The 12,260-nt window shown below is 34.5% G+C and overlaps 1 protein-coding gene across 2 annotated transcripts; it reads left to right on the top strand.

Moving 5' to 3' along the window:
• The first annotated feature begins 3,158 nt into the window (after positions 1–3,158).
• On the top strand, positions 3,159–11,902 carry LOC131068775 (NAC domain-containing protein 105). 2 transcript variants are annotated; one of them, XM_058004041.1, is made up of 4 exons: positions 3,159–4,093; positions 9,374–9,552; positions 9,682–9,953; positions 10,788–11,902. In XM_058004041.1, the coding sequence occupies exons 2-4, from the start codon at positions 9,390–9,392 to the stop codon at positions 11,469–11,471; spliced, it is 1,119 nt and encodes a 372-aa protein (XP_057860024.1). In that variant the 5' UTR covers positions 3,159–4,093; positions 9,374–9,389; the 3' UTR covers positions 11,472–11,902. The 2 variants fall into 2 exon arrangements, with proteins under 2 accessions (XP_057860024.1, XP_057860035.1); XM_058004052.2 differs by lacking the exon at positions 3,159–4,093 and adding an exon at positions 9,066–9,245.
• Positions 11,903–12,260: the final 358 nt, after the last annotated feature.

Raw genomic sequence — 12,260 nt, 5'->3', positions numbered from 1 at the left:
CAAGTATAAAATTTTCATCATTACAATAGCATTTAAAGATTGATATTTATATTAAATGTCAATCTAAATTAATAAATTAAATATTTATTAGTATCATTCAAATTTCATTAATTTGTATTTTTATTACAATTCTACTAGGGAGTACACTTTTAGTGCAATCCTATTAGGGCACTAATGGACATTAAATTATAAAATTTAAATTTGTGTTTATAAATTTGAGGTCTACCAATGGAGCAATCTAAATTGAAAACAAAATCACAAAGAGCCCTAATTGACACTCATGTGCATGTTGAACATAAATAGTGTGAGCCCTAGTGAGATGATCATGAAATTCAATCAATTATCAAAACATTTCTAGATGTTTGTTTCTATTTACCTATAGTGGTGTCTTCATATGCCTCATAGTGGTGTCTTCATATGCCTCATATGCATATGCTTTTTTTTTGTTGTTCATTTCTATTCATTTATTCAATTTTTTTAATTAAAAAATGTATGATTATTTTATATCTTATTCTCTATACATTTAAAAATTATATTTTTAATTATTTATATGAAAGTTAGGTGACACATACATTCAGTGATGCATTCACTTTTAAATAGTCATAGAAAAAATATTTAATAAAAAAAATTGTATAACTTGTAATACACATTGTCCTATTTTTTCCATCAAATGACTTTAAAAAATATTTAACGAAATTAAAAAAAGAAAGATGTATGATTGATGCTATGTTATATTTTAGTAATAAAACCATGACCAATTTTATAGTCACTCAATGTTTTAACTTCTTCATTTTTAATCATTTCAACAAAAAAAATTAGTTTATAAATTAGATTCAAAGCACTACAATTTTTAATTTTTATCATAGCTATAAGTTTATAAGTTTTGAGTGTAAACATTTCAATTACATGTCAAAGTTCAAATTTTGATAATTTCAAGAAAAAAACATGACCACCTTTGACCCTTTTTTTACCTCATTTCCATCCACATGCTCACAAAAATGTAATATGCATAGGATAATGATGCAAGCATGTGTTGTAATTTTGATGCTGTCATTTCTAAGGTTCATTACAATTATTCTTTCATTTAGTTTTAAATGGATAATGTCGTTGACAACAACATAATACACAAATGCCCACTAAATTGACTCACAACAATTGGTAGAAAAGAAGGTTGACATGTATCACTTTAATCTTTTTTCTTTTAAAAATTTGAAGTTTAGATTTGTATATGAGGAAGTTTTAAAAGCTAGGATGACAAATAACAGATCTATGAATCAAAACTAATTCTAAAAATATATAATAATGGGGTCAAGTTAAAATACGATTTCCAATTATAAAAAATGTTAAAATAAGATAAAAATAAAATTTAAGTCGAGTTTATCATTTATAAATTTATTATTGCATAAGAGACAACTTAAACAAAATAGACCAAAACATTTTAAAGACATAGATATGAAAATTTCACCATTATAATAATATTAAAAAATGATATGTACAACCTGAGTTGGCGTAGTGGTGGGGAACTTGTGCTCTTGAAATAGAGGTCACAATTTTAAATCCCACAAAGGGGGTAGGGTATGTACACCTTATTGGCTTCGGCCCATTACCTATCAATATATATATTATTTATATTTATTTATATTTATTTATATATGAGTCTAAATGAATAAGTAAAATATTTGTTAGTATCGTGAAAATTTTATTAATGTATTTTTCTTGCAATCTCATTAAGGCATACATTTTTGTTGCGATTTATTAATCAGTACAAATGAAATTTATTAATCAGCTTTTAGTTATCATTTTTTGATTCCTTTAAAGTTAGTAATTGCGGGGTTGGATACACAAGAAGTGAATGGTTGTTAGAACTACAACGACTAATGGTGCTCTTCCCCTAAGACATACATTTTTGTTGAAATTCTAGGAAATTTCAAATTTATATATGGCTATAAATTCCAAGTCCACCAATGCAGAATTCAAATTGCAGACGAATTACACAAGGAATCCTAATGGACACTCGTGCGTGTGTGGAACATAAATAGTGTGAGTCCCCCACGAGCTGGTGACGACGTTCCATCAATCATCAAACTTGCTTCAGGTGTTTAAAACGAATAATTATAAGCGGAATGAAAGCATTAATGTGCAACATTATGCACATCAATGAATGGCGACTGTGGAACAAAACAGATTATATTTGTTAAAGCAAGAACTTTTCTTATTAAGATAGAGTTTGGTAAGGGATAAGATTGCGCAAGCCAAAAAGAGGAAACCTGTATTCGTATATTAAAAAAAATATACACACCAAATCAGCCTCATAACTGGGATGTTATGTTAGTAAAGAAGATAATACTCCAACAAAAACAATCGGCTGGTCCCATGACCCACCAAACTCATGTAAAACACCCAACAAACTTTGTAAAACAAAAACTTTTCCGAGAGGAGTGGGAAAAAGGGGTGCAACTGCAAGATCTCGTATCCGCTTACGTTTGAATCTTTTCCTTCACTTTTAACCTTTGCGAATTGAAAAGAAAAAAGAACTTATATAATGAAGACGTATAAGTAGTAGTAAAAATGCAAATGCAGGCGCGCGCCGCCGCCGCCGGCAATGGCCCTCTTCAAGTACGATAGCTGGAAATGTGGGGATGTTTTACCGGTGGGCGGCACCGCCTATCACCGGTGGTCCCTCTGCCTGGGCCCCACCCTGCAATTGAAAACGCGGTTCTGCTTCCACGTGGGTAGTTCAGGGGGACCTGGCAGACGCGGATTGGTGCAGGCTTTTGGGCTCGCATGCTCTTGGAAAAAAAGGAAAAGCATAGGTTTGGCACTAAGCGTGTGGGAGCCCAAACGGAACGGGGGGAGGTGAAGGTGGGCCCCGCAGGGGCTAATGATGAGAGGGGGATGGCTGAAAGCTTACGCCCTACCAAAATAGACCACGTGGCAGGGATGGTCCACGTACTCATCGGGCGGCGCATTAAGCTTGCCGGCCGGGATGCTTCGCTTGCTTTCGGTTGGCCGGCCGGCCGTGGATTAAAAGCTATCGGGAGGCATGACATTCCGGACGGGTCGAACGTTGCTTTAGTGGATAGTCGGTTTATAAAATCTCATAAATGCAATTCATTTCATTTTCCTATTTATTGCTGTAGTTATTACCGTTGATTCAATTCAACCCGGTTCACGTGCACAGACGAGAGAGAGCAGCAAACAAACAAAGAAAGCCAAAGCCTTTTCATTCATTTCATTTTAAGTATTTCTGATTTCCCTCTCGCTGTAAGTTTGAAAGCTGGAAAAAATTTGGTTTGCTAAGGACTGGTAGTCTCAGGACCAGACAAGGGCACGCCACCTGAAAGTTGGTCCAAGTTTCGAAGCCTGTCCCCCGTTCTGATATCCTACGTCACTGTGGGGCCGAAACCAAATCCAGGCAGCTTGGTTTATTCTTTTCATTTTGCGAACTCACTCATTTCTTCACTCATTTCTCTCTGCTTTTTCAAGCCTTGAGCTCTCACGCGCAAGCCACCCCTCCGGACCCCCTTTTTTTTTTCTTGCTTCTCCTTCAGCTATTTGTAATCGTGCTTGCCACTGCTGCGATGTGTTGAGGTCTTGTTCCAGCGATTTCCACGCCTGAGGAAGTATATTATTTCTTTTTTCTGCGTCTCTTGTTGAGGTTGATGATAGTAGTCAGGGCCAGGCGCAGTCATTTGTCTCCCACTTCTGCTCTGTTACAGCTGTTTATGACCCTGCCTTATCCCGCTTTTGGCATTAAAATACTCTGCAGTTGTTTATGCATTCTTCAGATCCAAGACTGATCTTTTGTTTGTTTAGGTTAGGCAGTTCTGAGGTTGCCTTTTGGCTCAGATCCCTAGTTTATTTTGCATTCTATAAAGTACAGCAAAGCTCCTCTTCTCGCCTCTCGTTTCTACAGGATTTTCAGAGCAGGAATTCTCGTATTTAATCCGCGGCCGATCCCTGCATTTGTGAAGATCATTCTCGCTGGACCTTAAGGCGTGGTGCTTTTACGGCGAAGCTGTGTTGTTTTCAAGTTTGCCGCGGTTACTTCACACATTGGACCGTAAATAGGTTGTCAATTTCGTCTGAATAGGTTTGTGCCGGTCCTTTTGATTATTTTATGATGCAGTATCTTAGTAATTTGATTATTTTATGATGCATTGTTATAGTAATTCAACCGCGATCTGTAATTCTGGAATTTCTTATGTGATGCCGTGGAAATTTTATGTATCGCTAGCAGCTTCGATTTATATTTGCATTGCAAATTTGATTTTGGCAAATGTGCAGATAATTTGCGACGATTGATGAAGAAAGATGAACATTTATTTCATTTTAAAGCTCAATTAGGGTTTGATTGTTAAATAAACATGAAAATTTTAAATAAATTTTAGTATGAACAAGGAAGATCAAGATCAATCCTTAGAACCAGCGGTTTGATGAGTCTCATATTTAGCTAAATTAACATGTGGATTTTCTAGATTGAGTTAATTTCGTACATTTGCGAACTTGCTGAGCACGAATTCATAGATCGCTGTTCGAAATTTAATTCAGCTGTTCGCATTATGTCACTGCAAATGAGAGTGATCAGAGAAGAAATCATGGTTCCGATGCTTGTGAAGGCTCTTCGAACGATCATAAGTAAGCATTATTACGGACTGATTGATTTGGTTTCTCAGAAGTCACAACTGCTTTCTTGAAGCTTTCAACACTAAACCTAGGACTTCTATTTATTTATTTAGATGTATATTAGTTAAGGAAGGTACTATCTGAACATAGTCTAACAACCTTTTGATGTCCTGGTGAACATTCATGTCATATATTTCTACTCATTTAGCCACAGGAGTAATTCTCGGGCACTAAAATGCTGGACATATTACCTGTTCTTTAGTGTTCCAGGTTGAGGATTTTTTCCACCTTCCTATTCTTTCAATGAACCGAGGTATTCTAAGGCCACCGCTTCCATCCCAAACCAAGGGTTAAGACGCTGTCAAAATCTACTAAATATTTTGTGGTAAAGATTTTTCCTTGAACAATTTTCCAAACCGATTCATTATGACTCGAACTTTTTTTAACCGATTTTCTGATGTACATCCATTCTCTCTTTTGAATGGTGGTGTAAGGAAAGTAAGTACTGAATCTTGATTGGTTTTAAGAACATAACCATGCCGTATTGCTAGATTTGCGGGTTTTTAAGTCAGTTTGGACGTACCATATTTGGTATACATAGCCTCCACGTGGTTTTTTCTTAGAACAAGAGGAAAAGTAGCTCGACAATACCGAGTCATTTTGGGCGTAAATTTTGTGTCTTTAGTGGTATGTCTTGTGCAATGTGTCAGAATATACCCTTCGCATTGGTGGAAATTTGAATCTTTCTTCTACGAAACCACCATTATGCTTCCTCCGAATATAATGTCACTGTTCACATTGACCACGATTAGTACACACGAGATGATATACAGTATCTAAACAGTAGCGAAAATCCATTTGACCGTGGTATTGCTGTAGTGATTGCTGTAGTGATAGAAGAACAAGTGCAGTGATTTGGTATGATTTTTTTAATTGCTTGTGATTATTTTTAATTTTAATTGAATATATTTTTAATCTAATTTTGGATCATATTATTAGATATGTTTCGAAACGTAGATTTAAAATATATACAGTTAAAATAAAAAATAATTATTCATACTCTATATTTATGTTTGCTTTTAACTTGTTTATGTAAAATAGACTAGAGTATATGATATTTCATTCCCTACCATATGTCATTCAATGTATGGGAAGAGAGCCGAGGAACTAGTCCTCACAAAAGTGAAAGTGCGAAGTTTAACTTGTTATACAAATAAAAGTATGTACCAATTAAGAGTTGAAACACTTTGAATTCAACTAAACATTGCTAAGCAAGGATTGAATTTGGAAATAGTCCAATTCGGCAACACTGGTTTCTTTCCTCCATTATTTTCTTGAGACTAAAAAGAACCAAACAAGATAAAACCATCCAAAAACAGTATCTTCTTTATCAATTATGGTGTTCATTTATCGTCCTATTTGTTCTTAAAGGACCAACCAAATCACTTGGATAGTTTTAGTCAATCTTGAACCCCACACACTAAACAACATATTAAGCTTAGAAAATATTAATCAATTATAAATTTTTAATATTTTTAAGTCTAAAAATCAAAGCTTAATGCATAAAATTTAAACCGTCCCAATAATTTTAAAACATATTTGATCTAATTATCACTATAACTCATAATAAATAGGAAGGTAGCATGAAATTCCATACCAGAATTCGTATCAAAACAATCTTTCAAATCAGAGGACCTCTTATTAACTAGTTTAAAACTAAATTTTCTTGCATATGTTTAGAGAGAAGTTTATGGATTTTCCTTTTGTTTAGTTGCTATAACCCTTTCTAGCCAGGTGATCAAATCGGCCTTGTTAAGTAAATCCCACAGTTAGTTTCTCAAACACTGAGGAGAAATCTAATCACTGGTCTCTAAATACCATAAAGCCTTAACTAGGAAGAGCGTTTAGTGTAATGTATTATAGGGCAGCTTGGCTGTCTTTTCTTACATTGAAATTAAGCAATGTATGAAGCCAAGTGTAGACTTGCATTAGACCTCACGCATAGGCAAAGGATAGTGATACGGCATAGTGGATTCTACGTATGTATGTCGAAAGTAAATACAGGTTGAAAGAATTTTAAATTTTCTTTTATTGTAATTAGAAATAGTTTTTTTGTTTTGTTTTTTTGCATGGAGAAAAGGAAAATAAATTTGTAGTATGTGTTATTTTGGTAGTTTATTAAATTATGTGATGATTCATTGGGATTTGATGGTGCAGTTTTAAACGATAGGAGATGGATCTTCATGGATCACTATTCATGAAGGTTAAGTAGATAAAAATTGGTTCAAAACATGCACCTAAGTTTTTATAAATCATCCCATAATACCTAAGTTTTTGTGGGTTATCATAATAGAATAAAAAAATTCTTTGTTCTTTTTTTGCTTGGACACTCTAGAGGATTAATAGGTGAGGATAACCTTTGGTAGGATTTAAACAATAAAAAGAGTTAGTCTATCATTTTGTTACATATGAAAACGATTTACCATGTGTAAAATAAATAAATTTACTATCATATTGATTTAAATTGTGTTCTATTATTTCTATTTTTAATATAGGTCTACTCAAGTTACACCTGAGTTTGAGATGTTTGCACCATAATTTTTTTTCCGTTAGCTTCATTCTAACAGTTTGAAGAATAGATGTTAATGATATATTAGTGGATGCTTACTGAATGGCTTGCATACTGACGAAATGCATCATGAATATCATCATGTCCTTATAGAAAAACTTAATCATTTATTAATATTTTTTTTCATTTCTGTTGAATACTTGGACCATATCATTTGGCATGCCATATACATTAATCCACCGATTAGAGTGAGATGGTTTCGATAAATCCAACAATCAACTTTTCACCAAGTGATATTGTGATATAATTAAGGAAGGCAGACAAAGGATTAAGGTTCAGTTGGATTAATGGAGTGAGAGTGGTAGTGAAGTCAAATAAGCCTGTTGTCAACCATCAACACGATGGTCATTGGCAAGGCAAGGCGTGCAGTGTGTCCCCAAACGATAGGCATTATAGAGATTCATAATGCAGTATTTGAAATTATTAGATAAACATCACACAACTGTTAGATTGAAAAAATTATATTGATGCTTGGCGTCCTTTCAGTCTTGTGGAGTAGTTGATATAATGAGTTATCCCGACAAAGGCGACATGGTTGTCAAACATAGCAGTGTTGTGGTGCTCTACGTTTAAATCTTGTTTATTGTCTTACTCACATTCCGCTCTGCCATGGAGCCGCTTTTCCTGACTTTGAACAGAAGAGATGCGCATGCTCGCGTGCATTTGAACAGAAACGTCATATGTGTATGTGTATCAATTTGTTACCGTGGCAATCGATGACTAGCAACTTTTGTCCCCTTCCTGTCGGAATCCGACAAAAAGAATGTGGGTACCATACACATCCATCTATACATCCTTTGCCATTGTTTCTTATATCTTTATTGCGTTTGTTTTTTTCATTTATTATCTTCCCAATGCGCACACTTTGTTATATGTTAACAGGAAGCCTTTTTATTCCTTTAATGCAACAGTATCACACTGGCTCAAAGATTCCTCTTTTTCTTCCAGTTTTCTGTCAACCGTTAGTTTTCAATTAGAGACTTATCATTAATTGGTTACGTGCAGTCTCCATAGTGAGTTGTTTAGATGCTGGCTCAATAAAGTTAACAGTGAAATGGAAATTTAAAATAAAGGGAACTGCTATGGATAAGTTTTGGCAGTTCTGAAACAAAACGATATGATCGATTCTTTGCAAGTGGTAAGTTGAAATCGTTTTAACCATGCTTGCATAACTAGGGTGAATATAGTGCGTCTCTTTCGAATTCAAGCAAATATGTACGAGATAATGTTAACCATAGAAATTGGAGCCTGAGCTTAGTCGTTGTAACGTGCATTTCAAGACTTGAACCGTCGCAATCTAACTTTAGCAATCCGAAAGAAGTTTCAATATGGTTCGTTCTTCATGAGTAAGCTCTTCATGTCCATATCTATTTGTACCTCTTTGTAGGCTAAAATACATTGGGTGTGAGTTCAATTTTTATTCTTGTGTCATTGTCCATATCTATTTGTACCTCTTTGCAGGCTAAAATACATTGGAGAGAGTCTAAATTTTATTCTTGTATAGCCACCAAAAACAAAAGGATCTTCACTAAATTGCACGTCAAATTATGTGATGTATCTTTCAAAGTGTTTGTAACTTTAAGGCAGTAGTATTAGACAATGCTCACATGGAGTAGATAAAAGGCTATCATAGATCCGTATTGAGGAATATAAACTTTTCTGCTATCAAACAATCTTACGGTTTATTTATTATAAAGTTGTAATACGAGACTGTCAATTTCAGCTATGTTAAAAGAAGCGTATCTTAAAGTTCAATTTTTGTATCAAAAACATTATTGGAAGGATCCATTTTTCTAAATTCAAGCTTTTCTTCCAGGTTTTCGTTTGCTTACTTTTGCTGCTTTGCTATTGTGTGTGGTGCAATGGATATACTGAAATTTAAAATGATTATGCTTAGATTTCTAAGATGTTTGCTATTCAGTGCAAGATAAATTTCCTCTCCCAGTGCATCCTCAAGTTTCTAGGTTGTAACAGCGCATAAAATTGAGCTGTATAGTTCAATTACCTCAAACTGAATGCATTTTAAGATTCTTCCAAATTTTTTTGTAGATCTTTGTTCGGTGTAAAGTTTGATAAATTTTTATTTTTCTTTTAAATTATGAACATTCTCTTGTGCAGGAATTCATTCTCCAAAATGGATAGTACGCAATCTCATGTTCCTCCGGGATTCAGGTTCCATCCTACGGATGAAGAGCTCGTAGGTTATTATCTTAAGAAGAAAGTTGCCTCTAAAAGAATTGATTTGGACGTCATTAGAGACATTGATCTTTACAGACTTGAGCCCTGGGATCTCCAAGGTATAGATTTCATCTTTAGATCATGAAAATTGAAGCACTTTGTTTACAAAAAGATTACGATAATTTATATGTATTTTGATTACAAACGTTATAGAGTACAATAACTTATATGCATTTATGTTTTAACAGAGCGGTGCAGGATAGGTTATGAAGAACAAACTGAATGGTATTTCTTCAGTCATAAGGATAAAAAGTATCCCACAGGTACACGAACAAACAGGGCTACTGTAGCTGGTTTTTGGAAAGCCACAGGCAGAGACAAAGCAATTTATGCAAAGATGAAACTCATTGGCATGAGAAAGACATTGGTGTTCTACAAAGGCCGTGCACCCAATGGTCAGAAGACTGACTGGATTATGCATGAATATAGGCTTGAGACAGACGAGAATGGTCCTCCACAGGCAAGTACATTATGAATTTTTATTATTATTTATTATTATTCTATATAGCTAGTGATTTTTGCTCAACTTCAAAGCAGAAAAAATATTGCAATGGATGATATTCTAGCAAGTTCAGTTCAATATAAATGCTATGCAATGGTTCATTTGATTCGTTTTTCTTTTTGAAGTTTCAATTTTACACTGGGATTGGTGCCCTCCTTGTTACTTGATGGGTTGTGATGGGTTGTGGTGAATGTGTTGTTTATGTAGAGTTCCAAATACTTCATTCTCACTATGCCATGGTTCAATAAGGTTTGTTTATTGTTACTCATGAAAAAATAATGTTTTACAAATACTATTTATGAAAAAAATAAAAAATAATTACTAATCAGAAATAATCAAACATTAATTATCAATAGTAGTTATGTAATAAGTTTATTGTGAACCTTACATTGTGAAATTGGCCTAGGGTGAACCATTAGACATGGAGTAAAGTATAATTAACTCATGAAAAATAATATTTTTTTAATTATTAATAAAAAATAATCAATCCTTATTCAGTAATATTAGTAATATTGAACCATATGAAAATAAGTTTTATTGTGAGCTGTGTGTGAGCTTTAGATTAGGATTTACTTTGAAATTGGCTTAGGGTGAACCATTAGTCAAAGAGTATAGTGAAATATAGTTAATCAAATGATAATTAATATTGACTTGTGTGATTCAGAAAACTATATGAAATATATCTTAGTAGTTTGTTGAACTGCAAAATTTAGTAAAAGTTTCAATTGTTCGAAGCTTTAGTTTTTGTGAAGGTTGAAGTTGCTAATACATTTTCCATTGTGATCTTACCAGGAAGAAGGATGGGTTGTTTGCCGTGCCTTTAAGAAACGAACCAGTGTCCAAAACAAGCTTAAAGTAATAGATTTGGACTCAGCTTCTTTTTATGAAGATCAGTCCGCTTTCTTACCTGAACTAGGTTCTGCAAATACCAATTTTACACAGGGAGTACACCAATTCGGATACCAAAATCCATTTACCTGCAAGCAAGAGCTTGAACAACTTGACTACCAATTTCAGCATGACCCATTTCTCCAACTGCCTCAACTGGAGAGCCCAAAACTTGCTTGTAATACTAATTCTTCTTCTACTTCTGCTGACAAAAGGCCTGAATACAATGAATACTCCATGACACGTTTGTTAGAGTCTGCTAACATAGAAGACCTTCTAACACAGTCAGGACGTAGTTCCAGAGAAGTACTAGTACAACAGCAACAGCAACAGCAGCAGCAACAAATTATAGGTCCAATGTACATGGAAGAGCAGGTCACAGACTGGAGAATGCTGGACAAATTCGTTGCATCACAGCTGAGTCAGAGTCAGGATGAATTTTCTGATGAAGTGAGTGCTTTGTATAATCCCATGTCAGCTGATATGCAGGCTTTAGTTCGCCGTCAGAGTAGGCTGCCACAAACACCAGATTATGCAGCAGCATCCAGCTCTCATTGTGATGACAACATATGGGCTTTTGGAAAATAAGTCAGATTGTGAAGCTTTTCCTTCAATTGATTAAGCTGTCATGTAAATAACAATCAAGACCACGTACAAGGAAAGCATGCAATGCAGCTCTATCTGTCAGTAGTCCTGATGGAAATGGGGATGGTAGCAATAATATTTAACTGTGCACAAGGTAATAGGGGGATAGAGGCTCGGCTTGCAATTGAACTCTCTGAGTCCTCTCTAATATTCACTTAAGGGAATTGTATAAATAAACATTCTGCGTGGTCTACTGGCTGTACATTCCACAATGTAGTTACAGATACGTACCTTCAGTGCAGGATCTGTTCTAAAGTGTATCTTCTCAGAATTCGTAGTTGTTAGGGTCCGTCCTTTAACAGTCTGTTGACAGGTTTATGTGACTGTGTGTGTACGTGTTTCAATCTAAAAATAAATAAGTACAAAACTTTGAGTGAGTATGAAATGTGTGAGAATTTTCCCTTTTCATTCCGTTTGGACGTTTAAATGCAAATTTTTAAAGATCGAAGTTTCGTATGTAATCTCAAAGCCTCTGCACATGACTTTTGTCGCCTGGTATTGTTGTGTTCCAATATATGGCGCAGAGAAACACTTACAACTGATTGCCTGCAGGGAATTACAAATTGTTGTTCCAAACATTAAATTTAAAATGGTGTATGACGCAAACACTTGAAACATATAATCCTCAAGTCTTTTTTTTTAAATTAAGAATATAAGTTTTGCTCAGTAAAGTTCAGTTTTGTCACCTGTATTATTATTGGGATAAAGAATTCATAAACCTTCTAGAAATCT

This window comes from Cryptomeria japonica, chromosome 11 (genome assembly GCF_030272615.1).
Source record: "Cryptomeria japonica chromosome 11, Sugi_1.0, whole genome shotgun sequence".
Classification (NCBI taxonomy): Eukaryota; Viridiplantae; Streptophyta; class Pinopsida; order Cupressales; family Cupressaceae; genus Cryptomeria; species Cryptomeria japonica.
Note: the sequence above shows the minus strand (reverse complement) of the source record. Positions and strands in the feature narration are given on the sequence as shown.

Excerpts from the sequence above, each read along its gene's own strand:
- LOC131068775 (XM_058004041.1), top strand. The coding sequence starts at position 9,390 with ATGGATAGTACGCAATCTCATGTTCCTCCGGGATTCAGGTTCCATCCT. Across the intron at positions 9,553-9,681 it reads TGAGCCCTGGGATCTCCAAG|AGCGGTGCAGGATAGGTTAT; the intron begins GTATAGATTTCA and ends ATGTTTTAACAG. Across the intron at positions 9,954-10,787 it reads ACGAGAATGGTCCTCCACAG|GAAGAAGGATGGGTTGTTTG; the intron begins GCAAGTACATTA and ends TGATCTTACCAG.